This window comes from Colius striatus, chromosome 3, assembly GCF_028858725.1.
Source record: "Colius striatus isolate bColStr4 chromosome 3, bColStr4.1.hap1, whole genome shotgun sequence".
In the NCBI taxonomy this organism is placed as follows: domain Eukaryota; kingdom Metazoa; phylum Chordata; class Aves; order Coliiformes; family Coliidae; genus Colius; species Colius striatus.
In genome coordinates this window covers 70,632,316-70,654,622 of record NC_084761.1, presented here as the reverse complement: position 1 = coordinate 70,654,622, position 22,307 = coordinate 70,632,316, and the positions used below count along the sequence as shown (strand labels likewise).

General features: G+C 42.1%; 1 protein-coding gene across 1 annotated transcript in view; it reads right to left on the bottom strand.

Moving 5' to 3' along the window:
* The window catches only part of LNX1 (ligand of numb-protein X 1), a 67,133-nt gene extending 47,438 nt beyond the window's left edge, over positions 1-19,695 (bottom strand). The window contains 1 exon segment of the mRNA XM_061993485.1: positions 19,310-19,695. Coding sequence (XP_061849469.1) covers positions 19,310-19,695 — 386 coding nt within the window.
* Between the last annotated feature and the right edge of the window lie 2,612 nt (positions 19,696-22,307).

Here is a 22,307-nt window from a genome sequence, read left to right as displayed (position 1 = left end):
AACCTGGGCAATGGGTTTGGAGAACTGAACCTTGTACATGAACTGCAATTATATTCCCCTGGGTCATGAAAATGGTGGCCTTGCCCCTTCTGCCCTAGGAGAGGGCATATCCTGATTGACCTTGCTGCTCCCACAAAATGGGTCAGGGCTGCTGTGCGAGAGGCTGCTTTGGAATGAATCCACACTTTGAATTCTGTGTGACAGGTTGCAGCATCTGGGTGACTCAGCCAGCCTCTGTGCCCTAGGCTGTTCCAGCCCAGGCTGCGACTTTGTTAACGTCACAATTTAAGTGGACTTCGGTCTTGTTAGCAGTGATGATTGACCCCCTGAAGGAAAACCAAGGTAGTATAGGAAATGATGTCAGTTTATTATCGGCTGTGAAAAGGGGATAATTACATCGGTCTTTTTCAAACTGAAACAACCATGGTCCTTCAGAAGGGAGCTGGCAATCTAACCTCCAGCAGCATGCTCATGCCATGCCTCATCACCTGCTAATTTTTACAGCAACGGCACTGCCCACATTGTAACTCAAGGTGACCCGAGCCACCACCACCACCACCAGACAGCATCTCCAGCTGGACAGCCACACTAGTGTCCATGCTGTGGGCACTGGATATATTGGCAGCCCTGATTCTGACATACATAACCCAAATCCTACTTGCTCCATGTAAACATTACTGCCACAGCATGTCAATGTAAGTGGCTTATCAAGCCAAATTGACCAGCTTTATATCACAGAATAATCTTAAAGCCACAGTAAGAAAATTTTCTCTGGTTCCAAAATATCTGCCCCACCCTGACCTGGACATTAAGAATAAAATAAAAAAATAATTGATAGCCAGACTGAACAAAATTGGCAGTGCTTAGAAATATTTATATCAGCAATTGAGACATGGATCTCTCTTTTAGGGTTTTGGTTTGGGTTTTTTTTTGCAGAGCCTTGCACAATTAGTTGATGGTTTATCTATCTTTAGCTGATTGTAACTTCTAAGAAACTTAACTGCCCCTGAAACAAGTTTTCTTCTTGAAAGGCAAAGACAGACAATTATGTGTTTTTAAGGGTGCAATATGGAGGGAAAAGAAGGAGGAAGAAGAAAGAGAAAGAAATAACTAACAATTTAGTGACTGTAACAAGAACAGTCTCATGGCAAATTATTTTCTTATTTGTTTAAAAGCTGATTGAAGATGCTACAGCATCATATAGGAGGGATTGCTGAGTACTTGGATACTGACATTAAGGAGACATTTCAAAATTGAGCACAAATTGTTCTGCAAAGGCTAACCACATCAGTCTCAAGAGAAGGTGCTGCATCCTAAGGGGTTGTCTGCAACAGGGAAGTACATGGTTATTGCAGTGGTTTGGAATGATACCTTAGCCACACTATGTACATTATGTGTGTATAAACACACATCTAAGAATAGCTTACCTGGAGACGTCCTCATTCCAGGGTAAGAGCATCCACTAGAGAAGTTGCTCTAAATTAAGAACAGTAGTGTGACCTCACATACAACTTTATTATGGATTAACTTCTCTCTGTGCATGAACCATCTTTCTGGCACATGATTTGCCTTTTCTTCCCTGCCCTTTCTTCCGGGCACCACACAGAAACCATGAGAGCTCTCGGTGCCAATTTTAAGTATTGATTTCCTAATGCACTCTGTAACTCCAGGCTCTGTATCCCAAGAGCTTTTCTTCACTCTAGATAGTGAACCTGTCTAATCAAGGTATCAGATAAATTACAGATTGTTTTTAAGTCTACAAAGGTACTTGCCCCTTCCTTTAGCCTATGAAAAAACAGGCATAATGAAGCACAGTGAAGTAAATCAAGAGATCATTCTGCTACTGAGGGGAAAAGAAAGTAATTTTTTTTCTTTCCTTTGATAACTTATTTTCTGTTAATTAACTTTAGGTATATAGAAACCTCTCCTAATTCAGTAGGCAGACTTTTCTGGCAGCATCCTTTATAAAAGAGCATAACTCCATTTGGTCAGCCATGTCATCTAGTGGTGTTTCAGAATCAGTTGAGAGGTGATATCCCTCAGCTCAAGCTCTGGAGCTCTGTGAGAGTCAGAGTCTCCCCTCAACATGCCACATCTCAAAAACAAGTTACAGGTTTATTTTATGTGTAATAAAAAGTCCTTAGGGCTTACTCTGTTTTTGTTAGATGATACAGATTTGGCTCATTTGTGGATTCTTTAAACTACTATAGTGCAAAAAGCAGTAAGAATAAAAGCAGTGTCAGAGAACCTTAGCTGTAGGAATGGCACTTCTGTTCAGATATCTCATCTTCTCTAGGAAAAAGGGAAGAAGGGAATGAAAACAACAGACATTAATCTACTTTTTAAATCACAAATGAGGTTGAGACTTGACACACAGTTCTGGCGCAGTGTCTAATGGTTGCTAAGGGCAGAGAAATATGGGTCACTCAAATTTCTGTGCTCAGCCCTGGGCCTGACCTCTCACCGCTGGTTTACAAGGCCAAGGACCATTTCTCTTCGACATGACTATTTTAGAAGATCTAGAAGAAAGAATTCTTTACAAAGCAGTCAGAAGGGAGGGGAGGATAACATCAGCAACTGCTTCCCTGGCACAGGGGACCACAGGCAGCACAGATGTTCATTTTGGAAATGTCAGAGAGGAAAAAAAAGGGTGCCAGGGGAGTTGTCATCAGCAAACAGCACAATAGGCGATTCCGTTAAAATGCTCCATACGGTCATCATCTTTTCTTGAAAACATTCCTTGGGAAGCCCATCTCTGACTAACTTTACAAACAGTGAACACTACTTAAAAACCAGATATGTAAATTATAAAATGACATAGGATCCAGTTTCCTTATTTCTCTCTGATGCAGGAGAGCACAAGCGTGTCTCAGCGCAGACACTGCAGTCGGGATAGCTCTGCATCAGCTCTCTCCTGCCTGGTCACAGCCAGGTCCAGGGAATGTCAGCAGGAGGATTTCAGGCCATGCCTGTGGCTACACCTGTCCCCCTTCATCTGGGCCCACAGAAAACACCAAAATTCTGCAGGAAGTCATGCAGCTTCAGAGGCAAAACATGATCTCAAGGTCACTTTGAAATCCTGCTGATGCGAGCTCATGCAGTGAGACATGGCAGCTCTCAGGTGGATGTGGGCTGCCTCCTGTCCTGCTTGGAGCCCAGGGCCTCTCCAAGCAGAAGGATGCAGACAGAGGGGGAGAGGAGAGTCATATGTTGCCGGACCTATTCCACTCTCAAACACTGCCAAGAGATAGGGAAAAAATCACACAGATTTTTGAATGAAGAAGACTGAAACCATGAACCCTGAATTTCCCTGCAGACAACAGAAAAAGCCCAAACCTGAACCTTGTGCTTCCCTGTGCCCAGGACACTGAGGTGAAATGGAGATGTCAAAATAGTTCCTACTTCATACCCATCACTGTGGTCAACCAGAGATGTGGTGAAAGAGGATCAGGATTTGTCCCTAGCCTATTGCTACACTGTTCTGATTATGAGACAGGCAGCAAGTCCATTCAGCCCTAAAGCCCTTGAAGCCTTCTGTGGTGATGTGGATGACCCTTACCAGAACTGACTTCAATGCTGGAGGCAAACGGGGACCTGTCTGCACCCTTGGTTTTAGATCTGACCATCCAGTGATGGGTCACTGTTTTATCACCAGTCCTACTACTCTCCTGAAAATATTCTGCTTCCAAGGGACTTTCTCGTCAGTGTTAGTCATCAAGTTTGTGTCTGTTAACGTGGAGAGATAAATTTCAACAAAAAAACCCAGGAGAAAAGTTACAGTTTTGTAACATCTGTTGTCATGCAGCTACCATTGTCACAAGGGACGGGAAGAATGGAGTCTGAGGTTTTATAGAGATCCCACTAAAGGGTGTGTTTTCTGGAGGGAGGGGGAGGTTATCATAGAGATTGCAGAATCTTGAGCCTGTGACATTTTATTTGTATTATTTCAACTCATTCACCCCCACACCCTCAAGGGATGTTCTGTTCTTTAAAATTACTGTTTCTGCTAAAAACCAAATAGTGTGAATCAGTGTGGCTAGATGCTCCTTTTCCCCAAACTATTTTGGCTTGGATTTCTATTATTCTGTCTCTCTACTATATAGAAGTTTGCCCACGTACAACAAAGCCTCATTTTCTTGCTAATTAATTCAAATGAAATTTAAAAGAGTAACTTGCTGAAGTAAATGGAATAATGTCTACCTAGAATTAATCTGAGGAAAAAAAATCAAACATGTTGATACTACTCTTTTCATTACATCTGCCATCTTTTATTTCATCCTCTGTGTGAGTACTGGAATAACAGATGGGAGTAACAAGTAGGGACAAGGTCCTTGAACCAAACAAATCAAGGAGGTAAAAGGGCTTGAAAGATATAGAGGGAGAACTTACAGCCCATTTTTTCCCCCCCTTATTCTCTTTCCACTATTTCTAGTGGGTTTTGTTTGCAACTCTTTTAAGGATTTCAGTCCAGGCGGTAATTTAACCAGGCTGAGTATCAACTCTGATTAGATGTCGGTTCTACAACTGAGCTATTTCACAGCCTGGATTAACCTATGTTTAGTCTAACAGATAAATGTTTAGAGCTCACTAAGACTGCTGAAGTGAAGTTATAATAAAGAGAGTCTCACCAAACCTGGTTGATCCATAAAGCTGTCTTTGTTTTCAGCCTTCAACTCACACGTTTTGCTGAAGTTAAGCTCTGCAGCTTAAACTAACAATTTGCTCATATTAATGTGTAAATTCAAAATAAGAAACATAATCAGCTTAGACTTTTTCAGTGCAAGGCAATGGAAGACATATGGCTTGGTGTGCTCAGCACCATTGAAGTTAACCACACCAAGAGGCAAGAGCAGAGTTGTCAAGAAAACAGCAACTGAGAGCAACAGAGGGAAAGACAAAGATTTAAGATAGCTGGGAGCAGCCGGGTGGAAAATGGCTAAAGAAACCAAAACACATCCTGGCACTGGTGATGACAGAGACTGAATGAGCATTACAAGTCATGTCAGGAGAACCAACAGAAATATTCCTGTTTAAAGAGTTTCAAACTTGCATCTTCTCTCAAAACATATATAGGACAGAAGCAGCCGATTTGCAGTTGGCAGGTAGTGTCAAGAGAAATTATGTAACACTACAAAAAGATAAGCACCTATTTAAAACCAAAGTGTTATTTTTACCCAACACACAAGCAAATCAAGCTCTCCCATCATAGACAAAAAGACCTTCATGCTGTCAGCTGTGAGCTCTCTTGGTGTTGTAAAGCACCACAGGGCACAAAATCACTATGGTATTTTTTTAGTTGGTTGTCAACATCTATTTGCTGGGGATTTGAAAAACAGGAGACATGAAGCACAGGAAGATCTCAACAATTAGCAGACTAAGAAAAAGCAAGACAATCATCATAAACCTGAGAAATGCATTTTCTCTCTAAGAAAGAGACTGCTAAACTCTCTGTGTTAGTGAGTTAGTAAACATATGATGGATGTATCTAAGTATCTGCTGAAGAAGGAAGGGAAGGGAAGGGAAGGGAAGGGAAGGGAAGGGAAGGGAAGGGAAGGGAAGGGAAGGGAAGGGAAGGGAAGGGAAGGGAAGGGAAGGGAAGGGAAGGGAAGGGAAGGGAAGGGAAGGGAAGAGGATCAAAGTTGTTCTGGAAATATCTGGCACAGATTAGGGTTCATCGGCTCTGGAAGAGGGCTACTTGGTCTCTGCCTCCATTTATAAGTTTATTTTGTTCACTTGGGTCAAGTTCCTGTTATTCAAGCCTAGATTACAAAAAAGGCAGATCTGCAGGACTTTACATTTGTATGCTTTGTCAGTTGAATATACTAAATGCAAGTTTTTTACATACACTATATATCTTATTAAATGCTCTGTCCTGTTTTGGTCTATTCTCTTCTGATTTGTTTTGAACTCAAAGACCATAACTATAAGTGCCTTCAAACCTACACATGCTTAGACCACTGGGAAAAGAGCAGAAAAAAAAGTGAAATGCAGCAACCATTACTGTCCAACTTCATTACACTCATGCCTTGGAAGGATAAAACAAGAATGTACTGGAATTTAAGCTCCTCTGAGAGAAGAAACTGGAAGCAGCATGTTTTCTGGAAACAACACACACTCCATCAACTAAAAATCATCAAGATAAGCAAAACTTAAATGCAATTTAAAAACAGATGAAGGAAATTTACACACACAGCACCAAGGAAAGTACACTTGTATGGCCATACCCTTGACCCATGACAACACAGAGCAGGTGGAAAGCAGATGTTGAGAACACAATGTATCTTCAACACTGGAGGTTGTGTGGGATGCGCAGGACTCTGCTAGCCCTCTACCAAGTCCCAGGCCACAGCATGGGGGCACGAGGACAGCAAGGATTGCAGTAGCCACCACTAGGTGCCCATTGGATCTTCTCAGCGTTTCTAGACTGATTTACTAGTATTATTTGTATCAACATTCCATCCCAGTCTGAGTTGGGGCAAAGCAGTAGCAACTGGCACTTTCAACTATACTAACCCCACAACAGTTCCCAATGAAAACTGTAACCAGATCAGTGCCAAGGGCAAAAAAGAAACACCAATGTAGATACACTGCATTTGGGAAAGAATCTTATTCATCCTTTCACTAGCAGTGACATCTTCTTGCTGTAATTACAAACCAGATAGTAATGTTCAAAGGAGAGACGTGCCAAATGTTTAAACCAGGACCAGTGCTGAGGCTCCTTTGGCAAATGACAAGGGCAAGTCACAACCACCTCCTGGGACTCCCGCTCCCACTGCAAAACCTGTTTGGTGAAAGGCTGTGTTGCAACATGTGCTCTTCATATAGAGAACTTATTTCTGACTATAATTTAGCCTCTTGGCAGGAGATGCTCATGCATATCAAGCAAAACAGCCTTGTTCATCTATATCAACCTACACATCCTCATATGTGCATATGTGCAGCAGCACAGAATATACTCTGCTTCCAGTGGTCTCCTGTGGATCACAGGACAAATTTGGTTAATTGTGCCCATCTCCTCTCCATAAATGTCTCCTCCACAAGAAACATTTTCTGGCCTTTCGTACTATTGAATTACAAAATCCACAAGTGAAGGGGCATCTGTGGATGCTCCTGGGAAACCATTCCACTACTCATTTTACATGGGAAAAAAGTGAAAAGCAGTGGGACATCTCCAATGTTAATTAAATGTTTAAAATAACATATGACATTAACTCTTATCACATAGAGGAAGAGAAAAGAAAATACCTGAATTATGGCTTCAAAAATAGTGCTGTCTGTCCTTAATAAAACACAAAATGTAATGAGGCCATCTGTCTACTAATCTTTCCAGTTCAATAAGTTCTGTAAATGAAAGAGGAAAATACAGATCTTACATGTCAGATTCCCCTCATCCTCTACTTAAGAGGTTACTAAATTATTGAAATTCTACATTAAGAATGTTACACACTGTCTAGTGAATGATGGGACTGCAATGCGTAACAAAATGCACGTGAAATTACTTCCTGACCTAAGACACTTGCTTCCTGTCAACATGATTTCAAGAGAGTTAAGGAGGGAAAAATAAATCCCAAAGTAATACACTGATGATCAAATTCTGTAGATGAAATTTATACCACTAAAGAAATGTCATTAATTTATTTTACATTATTAAGGTAAATAACATGTAGTGAGTTATCCAAAGAGCAAATAAAACCTAAGCATGGCTCCAGCAACTGCAAGTATCTTTTCTTAACCTGACTTCATGCCAAATGTCACAACAGTGTCATGGAACAATACAACTCCACAAGGACAGAAGAGTCAATGGAGATTATTTCTTCCTCACTCAGGTATCCATTACACTCAGCTCAGTGTTTTGATGAAAAGGAGAATGAATACCAGAGCAGATACAGTCAGTGTTGTGTGTGATCATTACAAATCTGATTGTCTGCCTGCACTGCTGAGAAGAACAAGACCTTATCAATAAAGTTTGATGATGCTGCCAACAGAAATTCAACAGAAAGGAGACAGAAACATCTTAGAAACATGGCTTGGCTTGCCCATTGTTACAGTCAGCTTTTTTTCCTTTGTATTAAGACATATTGTATAGTATGTAGAAGTTATAGATGCTTCACAGTTCAATTTTTTGTGTGTAAAAGTTGTACAGCATCTGTTGCAATCTCCAGCTGTTTCACTAGGCTGCTCCTGAACTTGTTTCAATCTATATTCAGAATCTGTTGTCAATTAATAAATTTTATGAATGGATAAAATATGTTCTAGAGAGAGCCCAAGGATTCACTGACTAAATTCAGTCTTCAGCAGCTGCAACTTTCCTGAGGCTTAGGGGTGAATTCAGCTTTCTAAGACATTTTTTAAAAGTTCGCATTCTTAATCCCAAAATAGAGTTCAGCTCCAAGCCAGGAAGCCTTTGGTGGCAGTGGGGTTTTAGTCATGACATATGTCACTGACTAACAGATACCTCCACCTATGTACCAGTTCAACACAGAGGCTCCAGCTTGGACCTTCCTTTTACAATAGAAAGGATCAAGTAGCCACATCTGTGCTGTCACTCAGGCTAAGCTATTAGTTCAACATTGTCACTCATGTTTCTATAAAACCTCTGACTTTGTGCCTTGTGCTGTTGGCATCCTTGTGCACCCAGTCACCATATAGCTCGGAGTGGGGGTAGGGGGTGGGCAGACATACAGTTGCATGCTAAGATGCAGAAAATCAGTTCTAGTTCCTGAATAACAACTCTGATCATGGAGAAGGTTTTGAAATGCAGGTAGCTGCTCTGTAGTTCAGGGACCTCGAGGCCAGATTCCACAAAAAGGTCAAGAGTGTTAAAAAAACCAAAGAAGACCCTCAGATCTACTGTTCTGCTTCCTTATAGTGAAACGAGCTGAGGTGCAGCTGATTTCAGAACCAGTATTCAAAGCAGGATTTAAGCTAAGAGCTCTGCAAGAGCAGTGTTTATCCTTTCATTGCAGGACAACTCAGTTCTACCAGATTTGTCAGAGAAATAGCTCAAGGAAAAATACCCTTGTCATGCTGCCAGTGCCAGTGCTAAACTAGGTTAATTGTCAGAGAGATGCAGAGGTTGGTCAAACTTGCAGCATACGGCCTCTGTGGTTTAATGTCAGAGGAGAAATGAGAGTCTGTTGCTTGTGAGTAACCACCAACCTCCTACAGCTCCCATCACCTCACTCCTTCCTCCTACTCTGCCAGCCCCAAGGTGCTTGGTCTTCTCTGGTCCCCAATCCAAAGTGGATTGCCTGTTGTGATGCAGCCTCTGAGCAGGATAAGGTTTGTTCCCTCTCTGCTACCGTTACATGGGTAAGGCATGTAAGCACATTTCTTTTGGACAGCCTACACAAAAATCAGACATAACTAAGGCATAACTCATTCATGAAAATAAACCTTTCTGCCAACCATAATCATTGCATTACCTCTCCAGCTTGGCAGGATTTCACTTTTTCTGTCTGGCTCAGGTTTTACTTTTGGCAACAAAATATATTTTTTGAGATTGATTTTGGCCAAACTCAGCCTTTAACAAAGGTGTGAGAAGGCTCCAGCCATAAGAAAACATTCCAGAATAGTAAAATGTCTAATTCTGATCTCAAGTGTGTGTAGGTAGCTGTGGATAGAGTAAAGGCAACTTTCATGTGTGCACAGAAGGAATAAAGCAGTATTTTTCTCATAGTATAACTGAAATGACAACTTTTGTTACACTCAAACTTCCCAGACAGGATTGACAAATTCTTAAAGCTCTCTAAGAGTTCTTGGTTTCTGGAGTTGTCCCAGAAAAATTTATATCTGCCTCTAGAATCACAGTGCTGGTGAAAAAGATGAAAACTGGTAACACACTCACGACAAAAAGGCAGCACTCTCTAAACCGGCTGGTGGAATCGGGCAGGATGTTCAGGCAGTGAAAGGTATTGTCTCTGAGAGAAGGTGGCAGAGACCACTGTGCAGATAAGGGGAAAACATTGCATATATGGCAGAGTGTGATCAGCCTTTAGTTACTACTAGACCTAGAATGGTCATGGTCAATAGAAAGGACTACATTCTGCTGCATCTCCTATGCTAGCAGCACAATCTCTATCAAACATTCCTGAATACAACACCTAACGTACTTAGAAAATTCATTCTGGGGACCTGTCCTGGTTTTGGCTGGCATAGAGTTAATTTTCTTCCTAGTAGCTGGTACAGAGCTATGTTTTGGATTTGTGCTGAAAAACGGTGTTGATAATCTAAGGATGTTCTTTTTGTTGCTGCTGAACAGAGCTTGCACAACATCAAGGCCTTTTCTGCTTCTTACTCTGTCCTGCTAAGGCATAGATAATAATTATTATTATACGCACTACTGTTGTTATTACATTATATTTTATTTAATTTTAGTTAGTAAAGTGTTCTTAAGTCATGAATTTTACTATTTTCTTCCTGATTCTCCTCCCCATCCCACTGGAGGTGGAGATGTGTGAGCGAGTGACTGAGTGGTGCTTAGTTGCTGCCTGGAGTTAAACTATGGCAGCACCTCAATGTCATAAGTTTAGACTACAACTCCTCTTGTACTTTTGGGAACTGCATTTGCAGTTCACCTGCTTCTGTTTGGAGGGTTTTCAGGCTTCTATCTGGGAGCTTTCAGGCCATACTCATACTAAAATGTCAAGCTTTACTTTGCAGTTCTAAAGGGTGAAAATACAAAGGGAGGAGAATGACAGAGGTAGTGTCAAGCGTGAGAGGCGAAGGGAACAAGCAAAATTAAGGGCCAGAATAGATACAAAGCAGAGGGCAGGAGTGGAAGAGCAAGCAAGACGGCTGGTAGAGAGGGGTCAGATACAGGGTAGGGAGGGGACAGGCTAAGGAAGTGACACTAACTGTTCTTGGAGATTTTGGGAGAGACATCAGAAGTCTGAAGGAAAATCAGCTCCTTAGAAGATCTGCTGCCCTTGTAGAGAAGTGAGGGAGAACAAATGGAGCCTGAGAATGCCCAGTGCCTACCTCTTTGTAGCACCATGGTACCTGTTGAGACTCAATATAAGATAATACCTGGATTAGAAGCTTTCCCAAAGAGGATGTTTGAGACTTCATCTCAGTTCTGCATTCCCTGAGAGATGTCCAATTCTAGTGCACTGGAAACGACACTTCACTTTTTATCTAAGCATACTTTGTCCTGGCTGTTTTATACAGATATTCTAAGCTTTTCGTTTATATTTTTGTTCAAGAATCTTTCCAGTTAAGCCTTGCTTTACAACACTTTCAGCTTTAATTAACCTCACAGCTTAGCTCCAACAACTATTTCCATACACAGGTCTCTGTACAGACTAAGGAGGCCAATAAGTGGCTTTTGCAGTTGACTAACACACAAGCCCAAAAGGTGCTCCAAGCTTATCAATTTTGTCATGAATAATGTGTGTTCTGCACTCCCCAGCCTCCATGCACAGTCACAAGGACAGACTTAAAGTCAGACACACATTTCACAACCAAGAAGAATGGAAATTAAAGAAGTTGGCTGCACAGTTTTGCCGGAAAGGATGAGTGCACCTAATAGCTTGAATTAAAATTGTTCTTACTTTGAAAAAGACATGCCCAAGGATACTAGAAGACAGATTGTGTTTGAGTGTCTTCTTTTTTAAATTGAACGACCAGAGAAGTTAAATTTTACTGGCTATTCCAGCTCAAGCTGCTGTTTTCAAACTTAAAGGAGTGGTTATCATATGAAAATTATATGGGGAAACTCAGTCCAGTCAATTCAGTGAGATGCCTTTGACTGTTTCACAGATATCCCAAGAAGGATGGGAAAAAAAAGAAGTACTTTTTTGCATGGAGAGTAGATCATGCATTTCACTACAACAAACAATAGCTTTTTATTTTTTGATGGCTTGATTCAAATTAGTGGGGTGGGTCTAGCTGGTGGATTACGAGCAGGGAGTAAAGGCAGGAGCTGTTTAATCCTTGGAGGGGAGCAGCACCAGCATGTGTGGCTGCCACGGGCTCACCAGCGCTCGGCCGGCGCGGAGCACACGCTATGCCCAGCACCCTCCCGGGCGCTGGCTCCATCAGCACGGCCACGTGCAGAACGGGGATTAGGTTGGAAACCACTAAAGGCTTTCCACGTGACTGAGGTCCTCAGAGAGACAAGGTGAGGTTATGCACTGCCTGATCGTGCAGCCTCCTTCCCCCATAATTTTATTTCTATGAGGCTTATTAAGCTCAAAGTGCAGAAAATCCTTCTGTTGAGAAATGCCCCACTGCATAGGTTCTGCTTTGGAGTCAGAGAGATAGTGATGAAGGCTGGCATCTCTCAGTGTGAGCAGTGCTACCAAGTCCTCACATCTAGGAATGACCACAGGCTGCCTCGTCATCCATACAGCTGGTTTTTAACCTGCAGGAATGTGTCCCAATTCAAAATAATACTTGGGCAAGTATTTCCTTTCTGAAGATATTTTAGATAAGAAAGAAAGAATTAGAGTAAATACCTGTCAAAGCAGCTTTACAGAGATACAAAAGAGAAGGCCCATGTAGACCCTTATGACACTGACTGCCATTGGATTGCTATGGCTACATCCCACTCCATCCAAGAGGTTCCTCAAGGGATAACTCACAAGTTTCTCTTGTTCTGCCAGGTGTTTCCACGGGCTTCCCCTCAGATGAGAGCACCCCAGTTTATCATGAGTTGCTCTTCATCACTTGGCTAAGAGCAAGGAAAAGAAGTGCATCTGTGCTGAGATCTTTGCTGAGTGCAAGGGAGGAGTAACAGGCAACAGCCAAGGAAATGGTTTTAGTGCAGGTGACCGTGTCAGGAGATATGTATTTACTTTCTGAGAATACTATTATTAATAGACTGCTAATAGAAAACTGTAAATAGCAGTACCCAACATCTGCCTCATCAGGTGACACTACAACACATCAGCACCATTCTTACCTATGAGGCACTCAGTTGAAGTGCCAAGATCTGATGTGTTTCCCCAACTTCCTTTCTCCTCTCTGACTCCCCTAAAATCTCCTCTTTACTTCTTAGACACATTCCAGAACCTGCATCTCCACATAAATTATGGGCTATACTGTAATCCTTATTCCCTTCTGCATGTACAGTAAAAAATTCCCTCAAACTAAAGCAAACTCACCAACACAACACAAATAACCCAACCTTTGTTTGAATGGGGTAGAAGAAGAGGGCCATATGAGCAAGGAGAGTAGTGTGAATCCTATACCATTATTTTTCCTCTTGCACCATCTTTAGTGACAGTAACCACATCCTCCATGGTCCTCCAGCTCTTCCCTTACTGTTTGCACCCCCCACTGGACCCCTCCTCCTCCTTGGCTATTATTTCGTGTGTCTGACAGCCAGCAAACAATGAGTCCTGGCTGAGGCCAGTATTTGTACTGGCAAGAGACCAAAGATAATTTGATAATGTAAGAAAAACACCCACAACAAAACTTCTCCATGTGCTACAATCTAGTTTCAAGCCATGGGGCGAATCATCAGAAACACTACACGTGGCCATGGCTTTTCTGTTGTCTGTGGGGAAGGATTTGCAAAGCTGCCTCTGTGGGATTTGTGAAACAAAAGGGTTAGATCAGTAAACTTATGCCCCTAGTTGCCAAGCTGTCCTGGACATTGGTACCCATATTGTCTCATTGACAAAACTTTTCATGAAAAACTTCCTACATGAAAGTACCTGAGCAACAGAAGTAGCAGGTTGTAGGTCATAACATTTGTATAAACTGATTAAACAGGACTGAAGAGAGAAGTTCTCTTTTTCTTTCAATTGCTGCTGTTATATTGGACCTTGAATCCCTTCTACAGATCAGCATGTCAGTAATTTGTCCATTATCAAGCAGCAGCAAGAGGTCCCAAATACGTGTGGAAAAAGAGGAGAAATTCCTGGAATGAGCTCAAACTGCCTGATGCCCTCATGAATTGTGTCATCCCCAGCAAACTGTTCCTCCTGCTGCCCCAGTCAGAGACGGAGTAGTGCAGAAGGTTCTGAGCACCAGCTCCCAGTGCCGGGCAGCAGCTAAGGCTGGGCACAGGGGAGGGGACATGCACCTCCCATCGCTGGCATCTGAAGATGCACGTTCAAGGCCCATCCCACACACCCAGTCCATTAAGAATGACTGCCAACATCCAGCAAGTCTAACATCTCTATGGGTTAGAAGGCTAAATAAATAAGGGACAAACAGCTACCATAAGTCGTAGCCCTTTACCCTGGCAGAATCAGTGAACCTGAATTCCCCAAGAAAAGCAAGCAGGCTGTGTCTATGCTTGTGCTCTGATTAATCTCATCAGTTTGTTTTCCTGGAAACTAGATGTCCCAGATGCCATTGTTTCTGTTATAAGATTTCATCTGCTTGAGCTTGATTGCTCCTGTAGCCTGCTTGGCTTAACTGATTGATGTTGTTTTGTTGTTGTTTTTGTGTGTTTTTCTTTTCAAATTAATATACTTGAACAAAATGCCATAAATTAAAATAAGGGTGTAGCTACAACCCTCAACACCAGATTTGTTAAATGTTTTAAAAGACCTATGTCACACAGAAATCCTGAGCTGCTGTACGCAGCATGACTAGATTATTAATAGTTGCCAGGCATACCACACAAGAATTTCAAAGGAGGACTTTGTGTTTCTGCAAAACACTTCTATTTCTGTCTGACAGTAGAGATAAAAATGATTTGGAAATTAGTCTTATTGGTACTAATCACAACTGTTACTAAAACATTCTCAGTGTAGGCATAATACAGTCATTTTTCATTTTTTAGCAGAATTAAATATTTCTTTCATTATCTCCAAGAAGATCACAAGAGTTTACAATTTATTAAAATACAACCAAAACATAATTAATCAAAGTATACTGGAACAAATATATATTTCTAGTATTAAAAGCTCTATTAACTAGCAAAATGACATTCAAGCACAAATTAAATTGGTAACATTTACATATGATACCATAGAATATTTGTTTTATGGGTTGGAAAGATTGGCTCTGGGGTTGTTTAAGGTGGGCTTTTTTTAAAACATGAAGATATATGAATGGATTTGTACATTTAAATTTGTGTTACAGAGAAAATAAGATTCAGCTGTGGGCAAAACCAGAAATATGGGAGATTTCTTTCCTGTCTCGAGTGAATTATTTCTGGTGAAAGGCTTCTCAGCGTTTTGCTACAGGCATGCAGCTTTACACACAGAACGTTATGCATGTACACACTGATAGTGCTCTACCAGAGGTGTCTATCCTGATGCCCCCCTCTATACTCAGCTCCCATGCAAACCTATTTATGGAAAGTAAAGAAAAAACACAGATTCAGAAATGGAAAAAAAAAATCCCAAACCCAAACCAAAACCCAACAACCACTGAAAACATCAGTACAGAGAAGCAAGTTGATAAGGAAAAAAGGCAGTTTCACTCAGTATGTCTCAGCCCCTTCCAGAGCAGAAAGCAATAGGGATGTACTGCTATTATTAGCCCTCCGGATGGGAAGCAGCTACTTCACAGCACGGTTTGAAGCTGTTGGCAAGATGTTGCGAGGTTTTCTTTGCTCGTATGCACATGCACAGACACACAGGCAGACAGGCAGACCCCCTCAAATGCTCGTGCTGAGCCCCTTCCCGCCACTCAGGTGAGACAGACAGACAGAGAGCATGACACTGGCGCGACTGTGCGTACTCACAGCTCAGAGTACAAGAAGTGCAGGTTGCCCACATTGTCTATGTAGTTTGCAGGACTTAGCCAAGGTAGAACCAGTAACAGGAGAGCCTTCATTTTCAGTGCAGAGCTGGCACTACTGCCAGGCTTCCTCCTTCCCACCGTCTCTCTGTGCTGGTGGGACACACAACGTGAAGCTTTTGTGCCAGCCAAGCCCCTTCTAAGCGAGCCTTTCCATTTCAACGCGATGGTAGCACATTATGAACTGATCTTAAATCCCTTGAACGAAGCTACACTGCAAAAATCATTGACCTGTAAGAGGATTACTCGATCTGACTCTCAGATGGGTAGATGTGAGGGTTTAGGGACAGCACAGCGTGGTTGGCGAGACAGTGACTTATGCTGCAGAGGAGAGCGATGCTCAGGGAAGAGACCTGCCTCCTGCAGGATTCAGAGTGGTTCTTCAGAGGCAGCTGGTATGTTTACATCACTGCCCACAAGCAGATGGGTTATGAGCTGAGCTGCATCATGGAAGGGTGTAGCTGTCTGACAAGGGGGGGAAAAATATGCCCCCCACAGAGTTTTGAAGCAGGCAATATCAGAAGACCACACCTTTTTAAAGTAAAACACCACAAAAGATCACAGACAACTGTCATCTGTTTACACCTCAGTCTGAATTCCCCAAATTCAGTCAGATGTTTTTGTGCAAACAGAAATCATATAACAATCCAAGAATGTGTCTCTTCTTGTTCAGGGTTTTTTGTTTGTTTGTTTGGTGGTTTTAGGGTCTTTTTTGAAGGCTGCAAGAACATCCTTAATTTTTAAATAAGGATGCTTCATTTTAAATAAGGATACTTTCAATGGACTACTCCATAACCAGCATTAATAAAGTTCTCTCATCAATTAGAAAGCTCAGGACAGCCACTCACCTTGTCCTGTCAGTGACCTTTTCTCTGATCAAGGCAAACTTTCATTTTCCACCCTGGTGACTCTAGCGGCATCTGCTTTAATGTATTCACTGAGAACACAGATCACGTTCAGTGAAGATTTCAGATGGGCTCTGAGCTGTTCTCGCCGCAGGCACTAGCTTGTTTATGAGTATTATTTTATTTTTTTTTTATTAGCAAAGTCACACACTTTCTTTCCCCTCTACTAAAGAGAACAGCGTCAGCTCTGTCTGTGCCTGGGCATGCCAGAGCACAGTGTCCTTCTCTCCTGCCCTGCCATGAGTTGAAAGAGGTTTCTGCATTTCCGAGAATTACATTAGGTGGAGACATAAGATACCTTGCTGATAATTAATTAATGCTGTGCCTAAAAAAAAAAAAAAAAGTACTGCACAGACTCTGCAAGCTCAAGGTTGCAGAAATCCCCCTTCAGGAGTCACTCTGAAAGTTCCCTCCTATCTCTTCCCTTGGGTAGGGATGACAATGAGGCTGCGCTACCCATCCCCAGGAAAGCCAAAACCCTCAGCAGCAAAGGTTCCCCATGATGTCTTACTCCCCCACCTCTGTCCTGTGGTCTTAAGGTAACAAACCATCCTGTGTAAGAAAATCTATGTCATAAGTGGCAAAGAAGAAGTCACTCAGGCTATGAAGCACTGTGTTGTACTGCACCATCTTAGAGGCTTAGCGTTTGATAAGAAGGGAGGTCACTGCTCTGCTCTCCAGACTCCCATTCCCTAGGTTTGCAAAGCCAGGACTTGGTAGGGGGAGCCTGACACAGGGGAGGAGGCACCTCAAGAGGCTGTGAGAACATGATGCTAAACCAATTCTTCCTATTCCTAGTTGGGCTCAGGCCAAGTGAACCAGAGGAATGGGATCCTGGAGATCCTGAGGGGAAAATCCAGGCCACAGACATTAAAAAATAAACACTGGAATAAAACTTGACAGGCTTTTACAGGACTAAATCTTGGTTTAAAACACTGCAACTCCACAAGATATGCATGTGAAGGATATCTGTACTACTGACTTAAGGAGGAGAAATCAAGACACTGGAGTGACTTACACATATCCAAGTGGGAGAGTTGGCAATAGAAATGAGGAATTGTACTAGTTGTGTGGCTCCTGGGTAAAAAACTGTATTCCAGATTGCTTATTTATTGTGTGGAGCTTCTTTTTCTTGCTAGTTTTGTGGTCAGCATCATCATCTCAAAAAAATGAAAGCAAAAAGAAAGGTCTAAAATAAATTAAAGTCAGGTATATGTATAGCAAAGGGAGAGGGATTTCCACCAGTGGCTAAGATTTTGTGTTTGGAATCTGTAGAGAAACATCAATGACAGAATCTTACAACAGACTGTCAGTGTGTTCACCTGCATTACTATTGAAATTAGTATTTGAGGCCTGTCAGAGAAGTGCTGACCAAAGGCAGACAATAGGTCACTTTGCTAATTGCTCCCTGTAGCATCAGAAAGTTAACCCTGCAGAGCCTGCGCTGGAGGCTGCTGCCACCACTTCTTACTCCACTAGACAGAAGCACCCTCAACAGGGAAAACCAGATCCAGAACTGAGTGGGCCAAGGGCACCCAAATCCACAGACACCAAGCCTCTAGCATGCAAAAAGTGGGCTCTTGACCTTTGCAAAAGGTCAAGAAACCCTGTGCTAATGATTTTTTTTTCAATCTTACTAACATAAAATAGTTGGTTAAACCATTTTAACTTCAATGAATTTCTTCAGTGAACAAATCCCTCATGAGAATCCAGGTGCTTCAGGAAATAATATCTCCAGTCCAGCTGTGGCTGTGTTTGAATGGCAGGCTGGCAGAGACATTTCCAGCTACGGCGCTTCCTACATCTAGGAACATGACTCACACCTGCAAAGCACAGAGGAAGCCATTCCAGCAGACAACAGATACAGGCCACAACAAAGGGCATCTCCTAGACCCTCATCTCAAATCCAAGGTGCTGCTACAGGGACTATGCCAAAACATTTGTCTGCCGTCATGGCTCTGGCTATATCTCTTTACTCTTCTGCCTCCTTACAAAAGGCTGAAGATGCAAGAAAAAAGCAACAGCACATGTTTTACCCTGCAAAACAGGATCATTCATCATGAGTTCTCTCCTTTCAGAGGAACCAAACTGCTCCCTGGAAAGGTCTCTCCCAGGGGCAAGAGAGAGGTTGTCCTGGCCACCAGGAGAGGTAAGCCTGGAGGAAAAGTCCAGACAGGAGCTCTTCCATAACACATCACTTTGTGAACCCCATGCTGCTGTGTGGGTAAGTGCTCACCTGGAAGAAGGAGAGGAGCACTCAGCTCCAAAGACCAATACCAAACAGGAATATTTTCTGCTCTACTTCTCATATAGGTCATTTGCAATTCAGAAAATGAGTGAAGGGCAATTATAAAACTCCTAATGTACTATTAAAATATTTATGATCTCTCAGGTTCTCAAAACTTACAGATCTCTTTGGATGACTAAATACAAACTTCCATTATGCAGCTAACCACAAAGTATCCACCCAGAACTGCTAACAATAGCATGAAGTGCCTTGATTCTAAAAAAAGAGATATTGTCATAAAAAATGCAGTAAATTCATCTCTAAATTAGTGATCGCGTATGTGTTCATTGAGAGTGACATTAATAAATCTTTCTTTACATTAACTGTCTATTTTAATCAGCAGCAATTGAAGATATTTTTTCCTCTCCCTCAGAAAAAAAAGAGAAAAAAAGGTCTACCAGCTACCACTTACTGGGTTTGGAAATGCTGTTCGAGGTGACCACGTTGCATGACCTCTGAGCAGTGTTCTGTGAAAGGGCAGCTAACCATTAGCTTGTCCAGGAGGTTATTCACTAGTATGCTGGACTTCCTGCACGTCTGGAGAATCACAAGCTTGCGGTCCATGGGGCAGAAGTCTTTTTCCACGAGGAAGTTGGTAAGACAGGCTGTGCAGAAGGTGTGACCACAGAGCGTGTCTAACGGCTGAAGCAAAGGTTGCAGGCAAATGTGGCATATCAGATCATCATCTACTTCTTCGGTGTAGCTGTACAAGTGGTTTTCTTCGGGTAAATGCGCTTGGCCGCAGGTGACACAGAGTGGTGGGGAGCTATCGTCCATTTCTTCTTCTCTCTGGTTCATAATCAGAATTGATGCAATTCAAAAGAGGGCAGATGGGAATAGCCAACCTGTTTTTTATTCGTGAGAGCCGCAGCAAGGCTTGCGTGCCATGAGATCTGGGGGAAAGAAAGCCGAAGGGTTATGTTCTGGATTGTTTTTCCGCACTGTACTTACACTATGCATCTGCATATGAAGCACTCTAGCAAGCGTCAGGGAAGGATTGCACCTTTGGGATGGGAGGGTGAAACAAAGAAGGAGGCAGAGATAAAAGAGAAAGTTAACAACTCTTCCAGGGACTTCTTTTCTCTTAGATCAAGCTCAGTTTACACAATTGCTTTCATTGTAAAGAAAGTTACCAAAATAGGGAGAAATATTATGGGCATTTAATGGTTGAAAACCTTAAATTAGCATATACTTGCAGTTCCAGTCAGCTGATTTTGTGGTCATGTTAATTCTGCTGGAAAAGCAGCATCATGTGTAGGCAAACATTGCAAGACTGTGTGCAGAAATATAGGTACAAATAATGGTTAGTGTCCTGCTCACCTGCTCAGCACAGAGAGGGAGAGCAACAGCTTCACCTGACACACACAAAACCACAGACATTGTACATTGTAGCCAAAGGGAGGACAATTCAGGTCATAAGGATTTACAGCTTGAGATCCTCCAGACCAGCCTTGTCCCACAGCAGCAATGGACCCAGGACTCTGCATTCAAAGCTCGTCTGCTTATTCCCCCATGGTATTGCTCTGGATGTCTCAGGTCAAGCAATTATGATCATCTGCACCAGCATAATAAGTACAAAACTAAATTTTACTTCCCAAAGCACCAAATATTTCACCTGCTGATGTGAAGTCCACAACACAATGCCAAGTACTATACCACACAAAATTAAGCTTATTCGTTTCATAATTGGTGTTATAGAAACCCATTCTATCTGTAACTATAGACTCAATTAACTCTGGCCAGAGTACCTGCCTGCTGTGTTTTAAAGACATAAACTCTGTGGGAGGCAGCAAAACTGAAGAGCAATTTGTAGTTTTTACTTGATGAGCCCTGACTGCTCATTGGAGCACTTATGTCGCATTATATCTGTACTTATTTTCATACACCGCTTTGAAAATAAACATGAAGACTTAAAATATGCAATGGCCTAATTACTATTGCTTGAAAATGTAAATCTTATTTGCTGTTCTGCCGTAATGCTGTACCCTTGCTTCCAGCTTGACTTAATTTGCTGAGACAATGTGTCAGCCTCAGACACCCACGTTTGAGGGCAAATGAGGGAAAGAATAAAAAAAATTATCTGGTTATGACAGAGCACATTTTCATACAAGATATAGCCTTATATTTATGCAAAGCTCATGGGCTCTAAACTTGAGAAATTAAACTTTAACACGGCCAAGTTTTTCTGACAAAGGTAAAACAATAGCCTCACTAACTCTAACCAGATGCTTAAATGTCAAACATTCACTTTAATGCTTTACTAGTACCTACTCTTATGTAGCTATTATGCTAAGTGATGTGTAATAGTATTTTTTGCACACAAGACTAAGTTCTGAAAAAGCTCTGTCTCCTGGTTATCCGTTGCTTCATTAGAATTAAAATCACTGCCTATTAAAATTCTTCAAGTATTTCAAATACTCTGTACTGTGAGAAATGTTTCCTTTATTAAAAATATTCACCAGAGCTTTATGGACAGCTGTTTGAGAGGAAAAGAACATCTTTCTGTGGTGCAGAAATTTGCTCTAACTGCTACTTTAATGTAAGAATTAAAACTAGTGTTATTTGGTTATACTAAGGTGACACACATCAAAATGAAACAAGAGAAAAGCTGATCATGAGGCTGAAGTGGGGACTGTTTGGGCACTGCAAGCAACTCCTGCTACTTATCTCCTAGTCAGCTTCTCTGTGAAGCAGGGTGGCCTTGAGTTGACGTTGGATCTACCAGTAGCTGTGTTTTGCAGAGGGAGAGGGACAGCATTCAGCTGGTCTCCTCATTTGTCGCTCACAGAGGGAGCCCATCCGAAGCCAACAAGGCTACTTGCAAGAATAACAATACAAAGCTTGGGGAATTTGTAGGATTGTGGCTTTAAAAAGAGACATAAAATGAATTAGAAATCAATAGAGCGTGACAAAAATAGTATTGCTTTATGAGCTTTGTTCTTTCCTGAGTTTTTAATTGCCTTGCACCTGAGGCAACCAGGGGAGTAGGCAATATCATGTTGTTTCTTTAGTCTCCTGACATATCCTCTTGTACCAGCACACACAGGCAAACCTATATGGGTGCTCTCACCATGCACCATGAACTAGAATATGACCAAAACCAACATTTTGTTGCCTTACGGGTGTTCCTAAGGACAAAACCTCTTGCTTCCTGCTGGCAGGAGACCCAGTGTGTGACTCCTATCAGCAAACCTCCTGAAAGCTGGACTAAAACCCCAGCTCTGAGGCAGGAGCAAGCCTGCAGGAACAGGACCACAAGTACACAAATGACCCCCTTCCAGCCCCATGCCCTAACCCTGAATGTACTGCTCCTCTGCTCCCTGTTGTACAACACTTCAGTTCCCCTGATATAAACTAGGTACAGTTGGAAACGGTGTTACAGCTCCAATGCAACTACAATTATTTCTGCA